Source organism: Anabas testudineus, chromosome 13 (genome assembly GCF_900324465.2).
Source record: "Anabas testudineus chromosome 13, fAnaTes1.2, whole genome shotgun sequence".
NCBI classification, from domain to species: domain Eukaryota; kingdom Metazoa; phylum Chordata; class Actinopteri; order Anabantiformes; family Anabantidae; genus Anabas; species Anabas testudineus.
In genome coordinates, this window is record NC_046622.1 from 19,945,403 (window position 1) to 19,965,384 (window position 19,982).

At 38.1% G+C, this 19,982-nt stretch overlaps 2 protein-coding genes across 2 annotated transcripts; both read left to right on the forward strand.

The window, feature by feature from the left end:
• The first annotated feature begins 6,293 nt into the window (after positions 1-6,293).
• Positions 6,294-9,841, forward strand: LOC113166297 (extracellular calcium-sensing receptor-like). Its single transcript, XM_026366366.1, has 6 exons — positions 6,294-6,427; positions 6,652-6,949; positions 7,093-7,887; positions 8,032-8,259; positions 8,357-8,480; positions 8,946-9,841. Exons 1-6 carry the CDS (start codon positions 6,294-6,296, stop codon positions 9,839-9,841), a joined length of 2,475 nt encoding a protein of 824 aa, XP_026222151.1.
• Positions 9,842-14,607: 4,766 nt separating this feature from the next.
• Positions 14,608-18,458, forward strand: LOC113171903 (extracellular calcium-sensing receptor-like). The gene is made up of 6 exons (XM_026374643.1): positions 14,608-14,795; positions 14,991-15,282; positions 15,396-16,190; positions 16,295-16,522; positions 16,634-16,757; positions 17,536-18,458. The coding sequence occupies exons 1-6, from the start codon at positions 14,662-14,664 to the stop codon at positions 18,456-18,458; spliced, it is 2,496 nt and encodes an 831-aa protein (XP_026230428.1). The 5' UTR covers positions 14,608-14,661.
• The last annotated feature ends 1,524 nt before the right edge of the window (positions 18,459-19,982 follow it).

Sequence of the window (19,982 nt, forward strand, 5' to 3'; positions counted from 1 at the left end):
AAGATTTAGGGGTAGGCCAGGAGGGCGGTTCCCAGACAGACCTTGGCAACACCCATAGTCATTAAACCTAAAACAGGCTATAGGCCCAGAGTAAGACAATACCCATTAAAATCAGATGCTGAAGAAGGTATAAAACCTGTGATCAGTGATATGATAAGAGCAGGCATCATTGTTGAAGCACCAGATTGTCAATGCAACACCCCCATCTTTCCAGTGAAAAAAGCTGAATTAGGAATGTGGAGAATGGTGCAGGACCTGAGAGCAGTAAATCAGGCTGTTGACAGCCGAGCACCCTGTGTTCCTAATCCACACACATTGTGGAACCAGTTAAAACCAGATAAACAATGGTTTAAGGTAGTTGATCTTAGTAATGCATTCTTTTCCATCCCAATAGCCAAAGAATCACAGGGATGGTTTGGTTTCACCTATCAGATGAAAAAATACACTTATACCAGGCTACCACAAGGATTTTGTGATAGCCCCACAATCTTTTCACAAGAAATAAACAACTGTTTAGCAGACTTTGACATACCAGAACACAGTCAGGTTTTGGTATACGTAGATGACATTCTTATAGCATCAGACACAGAACAAAACAACGAGTTACGTTTTTAGGACATGACTTAGTACCTGAAGGAAGGCTACTAACAGCAGACAGGAAGAAATCCATCCTAGATGCTCCAAAACCACAGACAAAACAACAGATGATGCAATTTTTAGGATTATGTAATTATTGCAGGTTGTGGATTCCGAATTATGCTCAAATCACACAGCCATTGCTAGATCTCATCTATCAGACACTATAGTGAAAGCAGGCAAACTACCATCACACTTCTCTGCCCAGGCAGCTGAGATAGTTGCCCTCACCCAGGCCTGTAAAGACGGCCAAGATAAGGACTTAACAGTTTCACAGATAGCCAATATGCTTTTTCAACACTTCATTTCTTTGCAGCCCAGTGGGCAAGGAGAGGTATAACCACCTCTACAGGGAAATCAGTAGAACATGCAACATTGTTAACAGCACTTTTAGAAGCTGTACTGCTACCAAAGACCTTAGCAGTTTGTAAATGTGCAGCACATACGAAGGGTAAAGACCCAATTTCTAGAGGAAATGCTTTCGCTGACAAAATTGCTAAAGAGGCAGCTAAAGGAAAGCGTGGGATTTTAGTGCTCACAGTGCAGGACACAGAAACAGCGACACCATTTGATTTACAAGTTCTTACAGACATGCAGCAGAATGCACCCACACCAGAGCAAACTTTATGGGTAAAACATGGAGCAGTTAAAGTAGATGGCATCTACAGAATACAAAATAAACCATGTCTTCCAAAAGGCTTGTTCCACACTGCCGCAGTTTTGAGCCATGGGCCCTGCCATGTCTCAACAGGAGGGATGGTGAAGGTGGTGGAACAACATTTCTATGCTCATGGATTTAATACTTATTCAAAAAATTTTTGTAGAGCTTGTTTGATATGTTGTAAACATAATGTACAGGGGAATGTGTGACCTAAAAGAGGGCATTTCCCACAGGCAAAGCATCCATTTCAGTTCCTACACATGGACTTTATTGAACTAAATAAATGCAACAACTATAAGTACTGCCTTGTACTGATCTGCCCCTTTTCTAAATGGGTAGAGATCGTACCAAGTAAACATGCCGATGCAGTAACAGTTGCTAAAGCTATATGTAAATAAATTTTGCCAGAGCATGGGATCCCAGAGGTCATCTATAGTGATAATGGAGCACATTTTGTGAACGACATCATAAAACAGATGGCTACACATTTGGGAATCACTTTAAAGAACCATTGTTCATATCACCCCCAGAGTGCTGGGTTGGTAGAACGGACAAATGGCACGATCAAACTAAGATTGAAAAAGACTATGGAACAAACAGGGAGACCATGGCCTGATTGTTTAGACTTAGTAAAGACATATATGAGAATAACTCCTACTGGAGACGGGTTAACCCCATTTGAGATCATCTATGGGAGACCCTTTGTACTCCCCATCTTCACAGATGTGATAGAAAAGCCAGAAGACACTTACTCTTTAGCAGATTGGATGTGTAGAATGTTGAAAGAGAAAGAAGTTGTAAATGCAAATAATCTGCCAGATGGTGATTTGTCTTCACAGGATTCAGCTATTAAGCCAGGCGACCAGATCCTGATAAAGGTCATCAAAAGAAAAAAATGGTCCTATCCAAGGTGGGAAGGTCCCTACACTGTCCTGCTCACCACACCCACTGCAGTGAAGATAGCTGAACGCGCCACGTGGATTCATCAAAGCCACTGCAAAAGAGTAATTCCCCTGGTTGGCACTGCGTAGGGGTGGAAGTCGACCGGTACCAAAACCTTTGGTCGCTGAGGAAACCAACTGATCCCCGCGTCCCAGGTATGGCACCAGGGGAAAAACTTGTAGCAGCAATATGCACTGTCATGGTAGCGGTTTTCTTTTTTCTGTATGAGACAGGACTCCTTACTGGGAAGCCGCCAGACAACAGACCAACCTACCTCAACCTAACCAAGCGATGGACAACAACACCTATTGAGGACTGGGCCTGGAAAAACCTGGACACTGAGCACGCACACCCATTTGAGACCAATATGTGGTATCGTTATGCCAAAGTTTTAGCCAACTCCTACAGGAAGAAGAACTGTTTCATGATCATGACATGGATGCACCCCAGCTTGATCAGTATGAGGGATGCTATGTAATGATGCATACATTGAATGAAATTAGGAGGACTAGTGATGTATTGTTTGATGCTTCATAGTGAATCCTTATATGACAAACAGGGGGGAAATGTTAGAGTAAAATGATTTAACCAGTGATAATTATCTATTCTTCTCTTAGTAAAATTTTTGTTTGATTATTGTTTCTTACTTCTTGTCATTAGAAGGTATTGTTTGATGTTTAAGCAACGGACATTTATATTCTGTGATGTGCACTCTGAACGACATAAGCGGTTTCAGCATTCTCAAGTTGACGTTCTTGTTGCTAACACCTATGAGCATGTTTATCTATGTTCTTTTCTGTAAAATATCTCCTTTAACACAGCCCCATCTTGACTGTGTGTCTTTTAATAAAAGCTGCACAACGACGGGTTGGGAGATCCTGGTGAAGCATTTAGTAAGACAGGCGGTCCCTTGCAGAAAGGCCACTGTTGTGCTTTATTGCCACTCTTGGTTGAACCTGTGTGCTCAACAGAACCCGACTCTGCGGTTCCGTCAGCGGCGGCTTCAGTACGGCGTTGTCATGTGGCATGGCGGCGAGCGCGCTGTGTACTGCTGAGGACTGTCGCTGCCTACAGACGCACGCCTGACAGGCGTCGGTCGCAGGCGCCATCCTACTCCGTGGGGCAACGGGTCTGGTTGTCCACTAAGGATCTCCCACTTCGGGTGGACTGTAAGAAGCTAGCTCCTCGTTTTGTGGGTCCCTTTCCCATCACAAAGGTTGTTAATCTGGTCGCAGTGAGGCTCCGGCTTGCCAAATCTCTCCGGGTGCATCCCAAGTTTCATGTGTCCCGTGTTAAGCCGGTGGTCACCAGCACTCTTGTGCCCTCCTCCGAGCCCCCTCCTCCCGCCCGGCTTGTTGGCGGGGATCCTGCCTTTGCTGTCCGGCGTCTTCTGAAGTTTCGTCGTCGGGGCCGGGGCACCCAGTACCTGGTGGACTGGGAGGGTTATGGTCCTGAGGAACGGTCCTGGGTTCCCAGGACTGTCTCGCTTCATCTTGGATCCGGCATTGATCTCTGCCTTTCGCGAGCGCCATCCTGGGCAGCCCTGAGGGCCGTCCGGAGCCGGCCGTTGGGTGGGGGGTACTGTGAGGATCCATCGCTTACCTTTCAGTCTGGACTCTTATTTTGAAGGTCCCATTTCCGGGCGGTGTGGTGTTCGTGCTGCAGCTTGTCATTCATTAAGCTGATTGATTGCACCTGTTGTACACCGGAGGGTTTTTTACCTGCAGTGTTCCACAGACCTGTTGCCAGATCGTTAGTTGGATTGAGGCAAGAAACAAACTCTGCTTTTCCCTTGCGTTGCAACCTTGTGTACAGGACTTACGGTGCTCACGGCTGAGGACTTTGTGTTATGGATTATTGCTTTGGATTATGGACTGAGACATTTTTTCCCGGTGTGTGTTTTTGTTCTAAGCCGGAGTTTTTCGTTTGGATTATCTTTTGGATTATGAGTGGTTTTCCTTTTGGAGCTTCACGTCTGGTCTCTATGTTTTAAGGACGTTGATTACTCCAGGTATTTCTATGGACTTCTTTTTGTGTTCACTCTAAGAAGAGACTGTGTTCACGGCTCAGCTGAAGGTTTCGCTGTTGTTTTTGTTAGTGTGTGACAATAAACTTACTGAACTGAGTGGATTGCGTCGGCCTTATTAGTGGTCCTATTAAACCCATGACAGTGTTTTCCCTTACTTCCGGTGACACGTCTGGGCTGGTTTGAGTGGCAGCAGGTGTGTGTTTTTTAGCAGGTGTCTTGTGTTTGCCATTACTGTGTCTTGTATTTAAGTTGGTGTCTGTCCGTTCACATTTGCTAGCGTGTCAACTGTCAACCTTGTTTGTTTCTTGCTCCCTCCATTCGACTTTTCCCCGACCTCTGGCATTCACCTCCACGGTTTATTAGTCCTGTTAGTATAGTTAACTTGTGTGTTAGTAGTAGTTTAGCTTTGTTGATTAGTCCCAGCTATTGCGGTGGTTTAGTTTTGTTTGTTACTTCCAGCTGTGGCTGTGATTTTGATTCCTTTTGTTTCATGTTTACTGCGTATCTTTGTTTGTCATTTAGAGTAGTTGGTTTCTAGTTTGCCTGCCTTTTTGCAGTGATCTTTAGTTTGTTCCTCCTTTTGAGGTTTTTTTTTGTTGTTGTTTGTTACATTACATTTTGTCCGTTCTGTATTTTTCATTACGTATTTTGGTTAATAAATCTTTTGTGGGAAATCTTACTCTGTTTTTCTGCTGTCATTCTGCAACTGGGTCCACTAGTTAGCTCATTCCTAACATTGTCTCTATTACATAAGGGCCTTGATGACCCTTAATTAAAGTTTAATGAACAAAGACTGAACTAATGGTTTTAATATGGTTTCTTTAACTGGATTGGATTGATTGATGAGTTAACATTGCTTAAATTGTGATCTTTTAAGTGTGAACTAATAAAATAAGAGCACTTCATCGTTGATGGCGATGGTGACAGACAGGATTATTAAATCAGTGTAAGTCATCCATCAGATAAACATTAGTTAACCATATGATTTGTTCTCTTATCATAAAGTGTTACTGGACAATTGTTATAAAAAAAAAAAAAAATCAGAATTCCACGTGAAATTCAAAGAGCTGTCAATGTAACCAAAGCAAGCCTGAATTGTTAAAACAGAAAAAAAAAAAAAAAAAAAAGAGTGAAATCACTAGTGCAATGAGCAAGATAACCAGAATAGGCCAGCTGAAGAAAGAAGCTGATGACAGAAGCATTTAGAGTTTTAACAATCAGTGACATCACCAACAGTTTCGGTATTAGTGAGGATGTCAAAAAAGCACTATTTGAAAAAGACTTTACAAACTATGTTTCAGTCAAATAAAGGCCTTTCCAAAGGTCTCCAAGTAAACAAGGATGGTTATTCACTGTTATTAATAAAACATTCATTTTCAACCAATATGCTTCATTATTTTGTACACATCCCTGCCCTCCATTCTTTCTAATATCCCCTAAACACATTTTAGGTACAGAAACTATCTGTCTATTTCACAGCACTGAATAGTATGCTAGTATGTATCTGTTGTTTAACCTATTTAGTGATGGGGTTTTGGAAGAAAATCATGTGTTGTTGATAGACACTGACTTAAGTTTAATAAAAAAATACTGTATATATTAAGAAAAACATAATATGCCATGATTTTTCAGGACTGGGATTAATAATTAATTATTTAATTATAATATAATGAACAAATTTGCTTATGAACAAGAAATGAAAAATATGCAGCACAATTCCATATTCTTGTTTGATAAAACATATAAAAAAGATATTTAAAATGCCAGAGGCGTACATATCCTGAAATGTTACCTCCTTGTTATCATCCTATATGTATTGTAGGTCCACAGAGATTACACTCTTTTTGTTTTTTGTGATCCAAAATGTATAATTACCAATAGAAGTTTATTATCTACATCGAGGTACATTTATTGCTCTCATAGAACATGGGATTCAGACAGAAGTGGCCAGAACAGGGTGGGGTACTTTTACAACTGTTGTTGCTGGTATCTTTCTGTGTGTCAGAGGAGTTGGTGTGTCGGCACATGGGTGATCCTGAGAACTCTCAGCTATCTAAAGCCGGTGACATTATATTAGGAGGAGTATTTTCTTTTCACACCAGCTGGAAAGACCGACAAGATACCTACACACGTAAACCACTACCACTGGAATGCATAAGGTAAAGTATTCTGTGAACATGTTTGAGATTTAATATACCTAGACAAACTGGGATATTCAAAGCAGGTACAAAACTTTACTGGGAATTAAATGTTTACTTGAATGTTAAATTATAATAATTAAAATACTCACAGATATGTTTATTTATACCAACTGATACTTTACTGTGCTAATGACTTCTATTTCAACTTTGATTACTAGTAATTTTAAACTGTGTGCATCAAGTTTGAATTTCAGAGATTTCCAGATTGCCCAGGCTATGATTTTTGCCATTGAGGAGATTAATAACAGCACAGATCTACTACCTGGCATCTTTCTAGGATATAAAATGCATGACACTTGTGGCTCCATTGCCAGAAGTGTGAAGGTTGCACTGGCCTTAGCTAATGGTAATGAAGTTGTGTCTGAAACCTCTAATGCTGCATGTAGTAGACGTGCGCAAGTGCAAGTAATTATGGGAGATACCTCTTCCTCTCCTTGCATGGCTGTAGCTACTGTTATTGGACCCCTTAATATCCCGATGGTTCGTAATATTTGTAACTTACAAATTACAATTGTTAAAATTGATCTTCATTCTGCAAGCTGTTATTTCAGCTGTTAGTAGTAAATGGGGCTTTGTGGTAGTTTACATTTTTGTCTTTGGAGTTCATTTCTTTTATCTTCTAGATAAGTCCCTATGCCACCTGTGCTTGTCTTAGTGACAAAACCAAGTACCCATCCTTCCTCAGAACAATACCCAGTGACTATTATCAGAGCAGAGCTCTGGCTCAGTTGGTCAAGCACTTTGGTTGGACTTGGATTGGAGTTATAAGAAGCAATAATGATTATGGCAATAATGGTATGGCTATATTCACAGAAGCTGCACAGCAACTGGGAATCTGTCTGGAATATTCTGTATCTATCTTTAGAACAGATCCACCAAACAAAATACAAAAGATGATTGAAATAATCAAACATTCTACTTCCAAGGTCATTGTTGCTTTCCTACACTTCCCAGATATGGAAGTGCTACTACATGAGTTTTCTAAACAAAATCTGACTAGGTACCAGTGGGTAGGCAGTGAGGGCTGGATGTTTGATTCTCAGATTGCAAAAATGGATAAGAATCACATTCTTGGTGGTGCCATAGGCTTGGCCATCCCAAAAGCACATGTCAGTGGCATGAGAGAATTCATATTAGATGTTAAGCCAGTCAATTTCTCAGGTAATGAACTGTTAGCAGAGTTCTGGGAGACATTATTTAACTGTAAGTTCAGACTAATAAATTCTTCAATGGAGAATCAGAGAGAATGTACTGGACATGAAGATCTGAGTGGGTTACAACAGAGCTTTATTGACATGTCATATATGGCTATATTTAACAATGTCTATAAAGGAGTATATGCTGTGGCTCATGCATTGCATAATATTCTTGACTGTAATGAAACATGTGACTACAAGATGCAGCTAGATCCATTTGTGGTGAGTTGATACTTAAATATTTAAGATTCAAGGTTTTACGTTACATTAAAAAAAATATGCTGAATTACAGTCTATCATGCTTGTGAGGTAACAAACGTATGTGACATTTATTCCAATTAATGAAATGGACACATACTTTTTTAGATTTTACAGCGTGTAAAAAAGATTCATTTTAAAACAAAGGAAGGAGAAGAAGTCTACTTTAATGAGAATGGAGACCTACCAGCAAAGTATGAAATTATAAACTGGCAGCCAACAGAAAATGGTGTTGTGGACTTTGTCACAGTTGGTCTTTATGATGCATCTTTACCTGCAGACAAACAACTGAGTCTGCAAAATAAGTCTTTATTTTGGGCTCAGAACTCAAAACAGGTAAGCTATCGTTTGATCACTGAGGTCTCTTTTCGACATAATTGTAATATTACACCACATGACATAAAAATATGTCATAATCATGTTGTCCATACAGGTTCCTGTGTCAGTTTGCAGTGAGAAATGTCCCCCAGGAACTCGTAAGGTTCTCCAGAAAGGAAAGCCTGTCTGCTGCTATGACTGTATAAGATGTGCAGAGGGAGAAATAAGCAACTCTACAGGTCTAGTAAAACTTTATGTACAATTTAATACTGGGCAATAGACCAAGAAGCTTTAATTTTGATATGCCAATTTAAGGAAATGTAATAATTGTTTTCTAATTTCCAAAATAATGTTTCATAACAAGACATATTCTAATTTAAATTCTAGTTTTCCGGTAAAACCACTCTGTTTTAGTATTTGGAAATAGAGGAATTATGAGTACCTTTGTGATGCTTTAAACTCTACCTGTGAGTTAATCTTGATCAATATTGATTGATTAATGTTTATCAAACACAACAAGGTAAAACTGGGCTCAGAAATGACTGTATTAATGTTGAGCACACTTTGCAGTTGTCCTACAATTATTCATATAGCATCTTATACAATTTGGCTGTCTTTCATATATGCAGTCTATGCAAAAAGAAAACACTGGAACTATGAAACTACTTGGCAAGTCTAACATCTTCTTTACTATTACTTATCAGATTCTATTACCTGTGTGCAATGTCAGCCTGAATTCTGGCCAAATGAGAGAAGAGATGTCTGTGTAAAGAAGGAAGCAGAGTTTCTATCATATGAAGAAATTATGGGAGCACTGCTCACTGCAGCATCTTTATTTGGAACATGCATGACTGCTGTTGTAGCATTCATCTTCTTCAGATACAGGAAAACTCCTATTGTCAGGGCCAACAACTCTGAGCTGAGCTTCCTGCTGCTCTTCTCCTTGACTCTGTGTTTCCTGTGTTCTCTGACCTTTATCGGTCGACCCTCTGAGTGGTCCTGCATGCTGAGACACACAGCATTCGGCATCACCTTTGTCCTCTGTATCTCTTGTGTTCTGGGGAAAACTATGGTGGTGTTAATGGCCTTCAAGGCTTCACTTCCAGGCAGTAATGTGATGAAATGGTTTGGACCAACACAGCAGAGACTCAGTGTTCTGGCCTTCACTCTCATCCAGGTTGTAATATGTATCCTCTGGTTAACAATTTCTCCTCCTTTTCCATTTAAGAACTTTAAAGAAATCAAAGACAAAATCATCTTAGAATGTGCTCTGGGTTCAACTGTAGGATTTTGGGCTGTACTTGGGTACATAGGCCTTCTGGCCTCTTTCTGTTTCATTCTTGCTTTTCTGGCTCGGAAACTTCCTGATAACTTCAATGAGGCCAAATTTATCACCTTCAGCATGTTGATCTTCTGTGCAGTCTGGGTCACTTTTATTCCAGCTTACGTCAGCTCTCCTGGGAAGTTCAGTGTTGCTGTAGAGATATTTGCTATTCTGGCCTCCAGTTTTGGACTGTTGATTTGTATTTTTATTCCAAAATGTTACATTATCTTACTGAGACCTGAGAAGAATACAAAAAAGAATATGATGAATAAATGATCATAATCACCTGAAATCAACACAAAATCACTTTTGTGATTTATCTTTCCACAAAATGATACATACACTGTGAAATAGAGACCAATATTAGTTTTTTGGAATAATTATTGTATTTCTGCAACACCTTTTTATGTATTTCTACCTTCTATATAGTTAATTACTGACACATCAAAAGTAGTACTATCATAATGACTGTGTTTCCCCATTGTTAGTTTTTTTCTATTTAATCAATTAAACAAGTAGAAAATGCAAAACAAACAAAAAAACAAATAATTGTGTACCGTTAATTGTTTGTGTCTGTGTATTTTTCCTTATTTGAGAGATTAACATAAATATCTAGTGTATTTTCAACATTAACAATAACAGAATTACCAAGATAAGACTTTCAGAGTTTTCACTGACCTACAAACAATTTCCCTCCGGGACTGCTGTTTTTTTTTTTTTATCTTGAATCTCTGAGACTTTGTGGTAAATGCAAATGAATATGTCTGAAAAGTTAATGAAATAATCATGTAACATTACAGGATGTAATGTACAGGGTGTCATGATGTATAAAAGTATTAACCTTAGGCACCAAACAAGCTCACAACTCAACTCAAGTGCAATGACTTTCTCTGTAAGGAAGCAGTGGGGCAGCTCAGTTGGTAAAGCAGTCGTCTATTTGATGGCCGGGAGGTGGCTGGAGACATAGGGAGTGTTGAGCTGTAAGGGGGTGGCAGTGATGGCTAAGACCACAAGCCAGGTGGCTGATGGCAAAGGCTGACCTGCTCAGGAGGCCAGGCTGGAGGCTGGAGGCTGGCGGTGATGACTGACCTTCTCAGAAGGACAGACTGGAGTCCAAGCTGGTGGCCAGCAACAACGGCTGACTTTCTCTGGAGGATGGACTGATCACAACACAGAGGTGGCTTGGTTGCTGTCCCAATGACGAGCTGAGAGCAGGGAGATTGTGTTCATCCACCAAAAAGCAGGTAGTGAGACAGCAGCGACTTTGTCTGATCCCACTGGGAGCAGAAGGCATTATCATCAGACAGACTGCAGGGGCAGAAGGGAGAGGCCCATCAGGACAAATCACAATAGGGGCAGGGGTAAGGTCCAGGGTCTAAAAAGGCTGTGATCAAGGCAAGGAGAATGATTGACTGGCAGTCAACAACTTAACTATCTGGCAGGGAGGTGTGGACTGAAGGGAGCTTATTGATCAGATCTTTCCTACAAATGGCATGGATGGAATCATATGTACAACAGCTCTAGATTCATTTTTAAGACCTTGCTCGTACTTAGACTGCTTCTTCCCCATAAATCATTTTGAATTGATTTCAGTAATTCATTCATCTAAACCATCAACATGTCTCTTAGACCCCATCCCAACTAGACTCCTCAAAGATGTCTTACCTTTGATCAGCATGTCCATATTAGATCAGAACACTCTATCTTTACCAACAGACTACGTACCACATATTTTAAAGGTTGCTGTAGTAAAACCCCTACTCAAAAAACCTATTCAAAAACACTATGTCTAATCACATTCTTACCCTAAATGTCCTAAAAACTGCTTTAAAAGTCTCCAGTTAATCCAAATTGCTGTTTTCAGAGTTCAGACTGGATTTAGCAAGATATCATATTTCTCCTAATTAAGCTACTCTCCACTGGCTCTCTGTTAAATTCTAAACTAATGTTTATTAAGGCTCTTTGTGACCCTTACTGTAATGTGGGAAATATGTTTTCCTCAAGTAACACTGTATGACTACCCAAAAATGCTAAATAAACATAAATTACACATAAGTAATTATGTCCTAAAGCTGTAACCTGTGAGAACCTGGTACACACTCGAGAATCCAGGTGCAGAAGCCAAACAGGCAAGGCAGTATCAAACTTAAATTTATTTACAATAATGGAATAGATACGATACAAATACACAGCAGACACGCTGAGGGAAATAAACAAAAAGGGCTCACTCTCTAGGAGGAAAAACAACCAGAAAAACAAAAGGTAAGAAAACAAAAACGCTCACTACAAAACACACGTGTAACACACGTTATAGCCTAACCAAATGCTAACCAAATGTGTCCATCTTTTAGATTATTTTAAGCTGACATAAAAAATTCACATACGCAAAAGTGGGACAAACTACGCTACAGATCTTTGCCCTATTAAAAATGTTATAGCAGATTAGTAGTGTTGTGGTTAATGAAGGTTTTCATTGTGGTTCGTTGAATGTATGAATGTTATCAATGTGTCATACTTCGTCAAGTCAAGCTCAATCTAATAAAATATCTGCTAATAATAAGATTTGCAAACTTCGGTATGATTTGAGCTCCTCACACTTTTGCGTAAATTAATTTTCACTTTCAGCCTAAAATAAATTAAAAGATGGACAAATGGCATTTTGTGTGTTAGGCTACAATTAATAAGGGAGGGGGGTGCAATATTCGGCAACTCCGAGTTGCCGAGATCTGCATTTTTCCCCTGATTAGAGTCGGGGATGTAAATCTCGGCAAGCATGCAAAACTTGGCGTAACACCTGAGACAGGCTGAGGTAGAGAAAAGGCCTCTGCTGGCAGGGAGGAGAACTGCGGGACACATACAGAAAAAAGATGAAAAAACAGACATAGGAGCTAAAAACAAAAAGCAACCAAAAGAAGAGAAAAACCCCAACACCTGTCAGTAACAGTAACCCCTATTTTTTCTTGTGGTCACACTTTCTAAAAGTGCTGACAAAGAATTTCTTATCCATAGATAACATATACTGATGATCTTTGCAACCTTTGTGTATTTGAGACATGCAGATATTAATAATTATGGAAACTTGGTGGAATCACTTGAATCACAAATGGGAATCCCTTTGAACTGTCTGCAACACTCCAGATGTACAAAGATTTATAAAGACTCCGTGCTGCATGTTAAAACTTGGCACATATTATTAATTTATTTTAACAACGTAGACATCTTTGGAAAGAACAAATACAGTTTAATGACATACATACAAAGTGGACAAAATTGTTGGCTCCCCTCCACAAAGGTCACCGAAATAACTTACAAATGACGAAAGTAGTAATAAATAAAAATGTACTAAAAAATTAACATCATGAAATTCAGACATAGCTTTTGAGTTGTGGTTCACCAGATGTTTTTTTTAAAAAACTAACTAAACTGCCCTGGCCAAAAATGATGACACCCCTAGAAAAGATGTAAGAATTGGGAGAATGGCCTTTAGACAGGTGAGACAAATGACCCAAGGTATTCATGCACTTAACATGAACACAACCACAAAAAAAAAAAAAAAAAATCACTGCAGGAAGACAGGGCATGTTGTCAAGATCTGTCTCCAGCCTACAGCAAGACAAGGTCTTCAGGATCATTTTGCCTTATGGTTGTTCACATTGGTACTTTTTAATCTTTCACTTTAGTTTTAGATTAGTTTAAACCACTACTGTTTATTATTATTATAACTTACAATGTCTATTAATTTGGCCATATTTGCTAACCGGTGGTAATCCATCTTTCATTGCAGTGAAGAAAGGACAGATACAGGGAATTATATTAACTCACTATATATAAAAAAGCCACCATAACATGAAAAATACTGTTACAGTATTAAAATAATTCAACATTAGAACCTCAGAATTATATCACAATATTATAATCATCAGGAAAGTTTAATAAATGATTCCCATTGCATTGCATTAATATTGCCCAATTGCTATGATCCTTTGTTTAAAAAATAATACTAGTATTACCATAGACGATATGATACGGCACACCCCTAGCCATTATGTAGAAACATTTGGCTACCATAGTTAGAAATCAGAGCATTGAGTCTTTATGACATCAAATAACTCTTTTAGGAGTTTGCCTAATGACAATAGGTTTGTGTACATATACATCCCAGGCCACTGCTTATTGATTCATTGCTACAATGTGATAATGAATAACAATGTAAACAACCATGGTATTTTCCTTGAGCTATGTACAGTATGCAGGCCCTGAAAGTACTGTGACTCTTAAATAATCCAAAGATACACACAGTAGTAAAACTGCAAACAAAAACACACTTTCCTATCTGTACTTGCTCTTCTATATCACATTCCACTTATTTCTGAGTGTTTTGTCTTGCTTTTGCTTTAGGTAGTCTTGTTGATAAGTAAGAAAGTAGTGAGAGTAGTAAGTAGTCATCTGCCATAGACTGTTGTAGAGCCTGATTGTCTGGCAATCAGGAAACAGGAAGAGAGAATATTTGTTTTGTTCTACAGAAATGCCCTTGTATTTTCCTACTGCACAGTAAAAGTAAAAAAAAAGTATTTCTGCATCATTACACGACTAATTAATGTTTCATTACCTGCTTACCAGTTGTGTATCTTTTGTTTAACCTGTTTTATTTGGTGATGTGTTTTGTTAAAATAAAAAAATAATAATCTTTTGTTGGTGATGGACACGTAATTTAAAAAACATCTGCCATGGAATTCATATTTCTGTCATAATCTAAATATAATAAGTTAATTTAGTTATAAAAAGAAATTAAGACTTTGCAACACAATTAAATATACTTGTCTGATAACACAAAAAAGATATTTCAATTATTAGAGACGCAAGTCTCTCAAAGGGACACCTCCAACTTCTGACCCTACTTGGATTTCTTTTTTTTTTTTTTTATCCAAAATGTATAATTACCAACACAAGTTTATGATCTGACCTTATAACTCCACTATTTATTGCTCTCAGAGACCATGCCATCCAGACAGAAGTGGCCAGAACAGGGTGGGGTACTTTTACAGCTGTTATTGCTGGTATCTTTCTGTGTGTCAGAGGAGTTGGTGTGTCGGCACATGGGTGATCCTGAGAACTCTCAGCTATCTAAGGGCGGTGACATTATATTAGGAGGAGTATTTTCTTTTCACAGCAGCTGGAAAGACAGACAAGATACCTACACACGCAAACCACTGCCACTGGAATGCACCAGGTAAACTGTAGTATAAAAACCTTTTCCGATACAAAAACTAATGGAGATTTAAGGCATAATTCAAATATATAATTGTAAAAATTACTATATTCCCTTCCATATGTATTTTCATAACTACAAACGTTTTTTTTGTTTTTGTTGTTGTTGTTTTTTTTTTGTTTTAGTTTACTAGTATTAATATTGCCATTCACAAAGTTTAAATTTCAGGGGGTTCCAGTTTTCCCAGTCTATGCGCTTTGCCATTGAGGAGATTAATAACAGCACAGACCTACTACCTGGAATGTCTCTGGGATATAAAATGTATGATACTTGTAGTTCTATTGCTAAAAGTGTGAAGGTTGCACTGGCCTTAGCCAATGATGATGTTGTATCTGCAACAGAGGCTCCTTGTAATAGACTTGCACAAGTGCAGGCAATTGTGGGAGAAACATCTTCTTCTCCTTGTTTGGCTATAGCTACTGTCATTGGACCCTTTCATATCCCACAGGTGGGTAGGATCAGTAGATATAGTTGTATTTATGAAAACTTATCATAATTCTTTAAGCTTTGTGGCTGTTTGATGCTTTACATTTTGATCCTGGGAGGTCTTTTATATTATAGATCAGTCCCTTTGCCACCTGTGCTTGTCTCAGTGACAAAACCAAGTACCCATCCTTCCTCAGAACTATCCCCAGTGACTATTATCAGAGCAGGGCTCTGGCTCAGTTGGTCAAGCACTTTGGTTGGACTTGGGTTGGAGCTATACGAAGCAATAATGATTATGGCAATAATGGTATGGCTATATTCACGGAAACTGCACAGCAGCTAGGAATCTGTCTGGAGTATTCTGTATCTTTCTTTAGAACAGATCCACCAAACAAAATACAAAAGATAATGGAAATCATCAAGCTTTCCACTTCCAAGGTCATTGTTGCTTTTCTGTCCAGCTTGGATATGGATGTACTAATTTATAAGTTATCTCTCCACAACTTATCTGGGTACCAGTGGGTAGGTAGTGAGGCCTGGGTCTTTGATTCCCATAATGCTGAAAAGGATCACCAACACATTCTGGATGGTACTATAGGTCTGTCCATCCCCAAAGTACATGTTAGTGGCATGAGAGAGTTCATAATAGATGTGAAGCCACTCACTTTGTTGGGTAATGAGACAATAACAGAGTTTTGGGAGACATTGTTTAACTGTAAGTTTAACCAATCAAATTCATCAGCAGAAAATCTGACAAAATGTAGTGGAGATGAAGATCTGAGTGGTTTGCAACACAGCTTCACTGATATGTCACTTATGCCAATATTTAATGATGTCTATAAAGGAGTGTATGCTGTGGCTCATGCACTTCACAATATCCTTGGCTGTAATAAAACATGTAACTTGAAGGTGACTCTGGATCCATTCACGGTGAGTGAGTGTTTCAATTTTAATTATTACATTCTTTCATACTATACTATACAAGCCTAAACCTTGTTTGGGAAAATAAAATAAATGAAAATGCATCATTTTAGATTTTACAGCACATAAAAAAGATTCATTTCAAGACAAAGGAAGGAGAAGAAGTTTACTTTAATGAGAATGGAGACCCACCAGCAAAATATGAAATTATAAACTGGCAGCCAACAGGAAATGGTGTTGTGGACTTTGTCACAGTTGGTCTTTATGATGCATCTTTACCTGCAGACAAACAGCTGAGTCTGCAAAATAATTCTATAATTTGGGCACAGACAGAAAAAAAGGTAAGCTATAATTTATACAACCATACTCCTACTGCATCAAACTTCATATAGGCAACAGCTTTTTAATGTGACTGCTTATCCATTTTTCTCACAGTAATGTTTTTCATGCAGGTTCCTGTGTCAGTTTGCAGTGAGAAATGCCCCCCAGGAACTCGCAAGGTTCTCCAGAAAGGAAAGCCTGTCTGCTGCTATGACTGTTTAAGATGTGCAGAGGGAGAAATAAGCAACACAACAGGTTTAGTAATAACTTAATGTCAAGCTGCACTTCAGTGAACTAAAAACTTAAGCTATCATTCTAACATGCAAGTCTAATGGAATGGAATAGTTTTGTTTTCTTGTTTCTGAAGTAGAATTGCATAATAATCTATTTTATAATCTAGCTAGTTTTAAAGATAAAGCATTGTTTTTTCATAGTTGAAAGATCTGGAAATTCAAAGTCTTGTTGAGTTGAAACACAAAGGAAAATATAGAAATTGAAACACATAAAAAAGACTGTATAACCCCAGACTCATAAAACAGATGAAAAAGGAATGAAAGGATGAAAAATGTTGAGGATATCACTTGAAACTCTCTAAATGCATTAGAGAGAAATCAACTAAGATTGTTCCTCTTTTTTTTCGCAGTGCATGACAAACCTTTAGAAACATGATACAAAAGGGGTGCAGTAAACACAAGCATTGTTTGACCATTCACTTAGTCTTTACTTTATTTTATCCTATTTATCTCCCCGATGATAGTTTTTGCATTTGATGTATCCTGAAGTTAGAATGTTTGTTTTCAGTTTTCTTTTGTTTTACCCTCAGTTAATGCTGTAACAAAATATTGACATTAAGGTGTTTGTCGGTGTATTAAAGTGGCTAATTTAATAATAACATGGGGATGTCATGCTGTTGTCTACGTGTCATTTGGTAACAATATACTGTCTGTCTTATATACATAGAGTTGGTACAAAAAGACAATGAAACTGAAACTACATTACTCCAAAAGTCTAAAACCTACTTTTTGCTTGTCAGATTCTATCACCTGTGTGCGGTGTCAGCCTGAATTCTGGTCCAATGAGAGAAGAGATGCCTGTGTAAAGAAGGAAGCAGAGTTTCTATCATTTGAAGAAATTATGGGAGCACTACTCACTGCAGCATCTTTATTTGGAACATGCATGACTGCTGTTGTAGCATTCATCTTCTTCAGATACAGGAAAACGCCTATTGTCAGGGCCAACAACTCTGAACTGAGCTTCCTGCTGCTCTTCTCCCTGACTCTGTGTTTCCTGTGTTCTCTGACTTTTATCGGCCGACCCTCTGAGTGGTCCTGCATGCTGAGACACACAGCGTTCGGCATCACCTTTGTCCTCTGTATCTCTTGTGTTCTGGGGAAAACTATGGTGGTGTTAATGGCCTTCAGAGCTTCACTTCCAGGCAGTAATGTGATGAAATGGTTTGGACCAACACAGCAGAGACTCAGTGTTCTGGCTTTCACTCTCATCCAGGTTGTAATATGTATCCTCTGGTTAACAATTTCTCCTCCTTTTCCATTTAAGAACTTAAAAGAAATCAAAGACAAAATCATCTTAGAATGTGCTCTGGGTTCAACTGTAGGATTTTGGGCTGTACTTGGGTACATAGGCCTTCTGGCCTCTTTCTGTTTCATTCTTGCTTTTCTGGCTCGGAAACTACCTGATAACTTCAATGAGGCCAAATTTATCACCTTCAGCATGTTGATCTTCTGTGCAGTGTGGATCACTTTTATTCCAGCTTATGTCAGCTCTCCTGGGAAGTTCAGTGTTGCTGTAGAGATATTTGCTATTCTGGCCTCCAGTTTTGGACTGTTGATTTGTATTTTTATTCCAAAATGTTATATTATCTTACTGAAACCAGAGAAGAACACAAAAAGTAATGTGATGGGGAGAGGGGCACAAAAATATTCTGAACATTTATAAGATACAAATATACTTACACTTTAGTGGCAGACCAAAGACATTTTAGTCCTATTCCAATTATGAAAAAGCAAAAATGTTAAAACACTGTCAAAAGAGACACCTATATTAATTCAATTTACTAGTTGTAACACAGCCCTGTTTGTAATTAATTAATAATATAGCATTTGGGTGTGGTTGCCTTGTAAATAGAAGTAAAAAAAAAATATCAAAAAGGTAATAAGAGTATATGTAATAAAGTAATGTATTTCTTAAACTTTGATCAATAGCCAATTCCATAGGTGAGAGTATTGGATGTTGATTGGTTAAGAAAATATTTGTTTTCTATTTAGTTTGTTTTCAGTACCAGTAGGTCTAAATAACAAAGCATTACTGTTTTGCACACATTCAACATTGAATCACATGTCACAGCAACAATAATCAATCTAAACTTAAATAGTATTTATATATGTTTTGTCACAAATTAACACAAACTTTGTAAATAACAGAAACATGGGGGGCAGTAAATTGCTAAATTGTGCTGACAGGACAGTTAAAGTTTACACAAACCATCTCTTCTCTCAATAACAAACATAGTTTAACACTTATACACTTTGTGCACATTATCATTTTTACTAAAAGATGATATAAAAGATAATATATAATTATTATATATATTTATATATATATATATATATTAGATTGATAGAGAACGGCTTTGAAGCTCTGTGCTTGATTTGCAAAATAAAATAATTCATTTCACAATTCATTTTGTGTCTTTCTTTCTTTCTGTTTATATGTTTATTTAGTTTAATTTGTTATTTGTTACATTGAGAGTGGGGGCGTGGCGTGGGGCGTAGGCACGAGTAAACATTTAATTACAAGTAAACTCCTCAGCATTTTTGCATTCATTCATTAGGCTACATAATTTATGGGTCGGTTTTATTTAACAACCACACACAAAAATAACAAAGGAGTGTCAATGTGCATGCAGTTATATTCTTTTGAGAAGCTGCTTCTTTCGTGGTGTCCTGCCATAGACACCCTGCTTGCTCAATGTTATGCATACTGTACACTCATACACACAGATATTACCTTCAAATTTCTGGCCTTTTTGTCACTTATTATTATTAGTATTGTTGTTGATGTTGTTGTTGTTAAAGGGTTTAATCACTATACAAAGTCACATCAAACTATGGGAATCTGTTGGTTTAGACTGCTGTGAATTTGGTCAAATGTCACTGATTCTCACACTTTGCAATGAGCTGATACCTATAAAACCTAATATTACTTTATTTTTTTCAGTGGAACCATTTTTAAGGCAATCTGTAAAGACATTATTGGATGATTCATTCATTTAAAATTGACATTGACTATCGTTAATTAATAGAACATTTGGTGTCCTGTGCTCAAAGCATAGGTTTTAGCTTTAGACACCACCTTCCTCTGACCTCACAGACATGAAACACCCAATCATGCAATGTATAAAAATAAACACAAGCTCTAATGTAATCTAAGTTAAGTGTTCTTCCACCCGGGATTTACTTC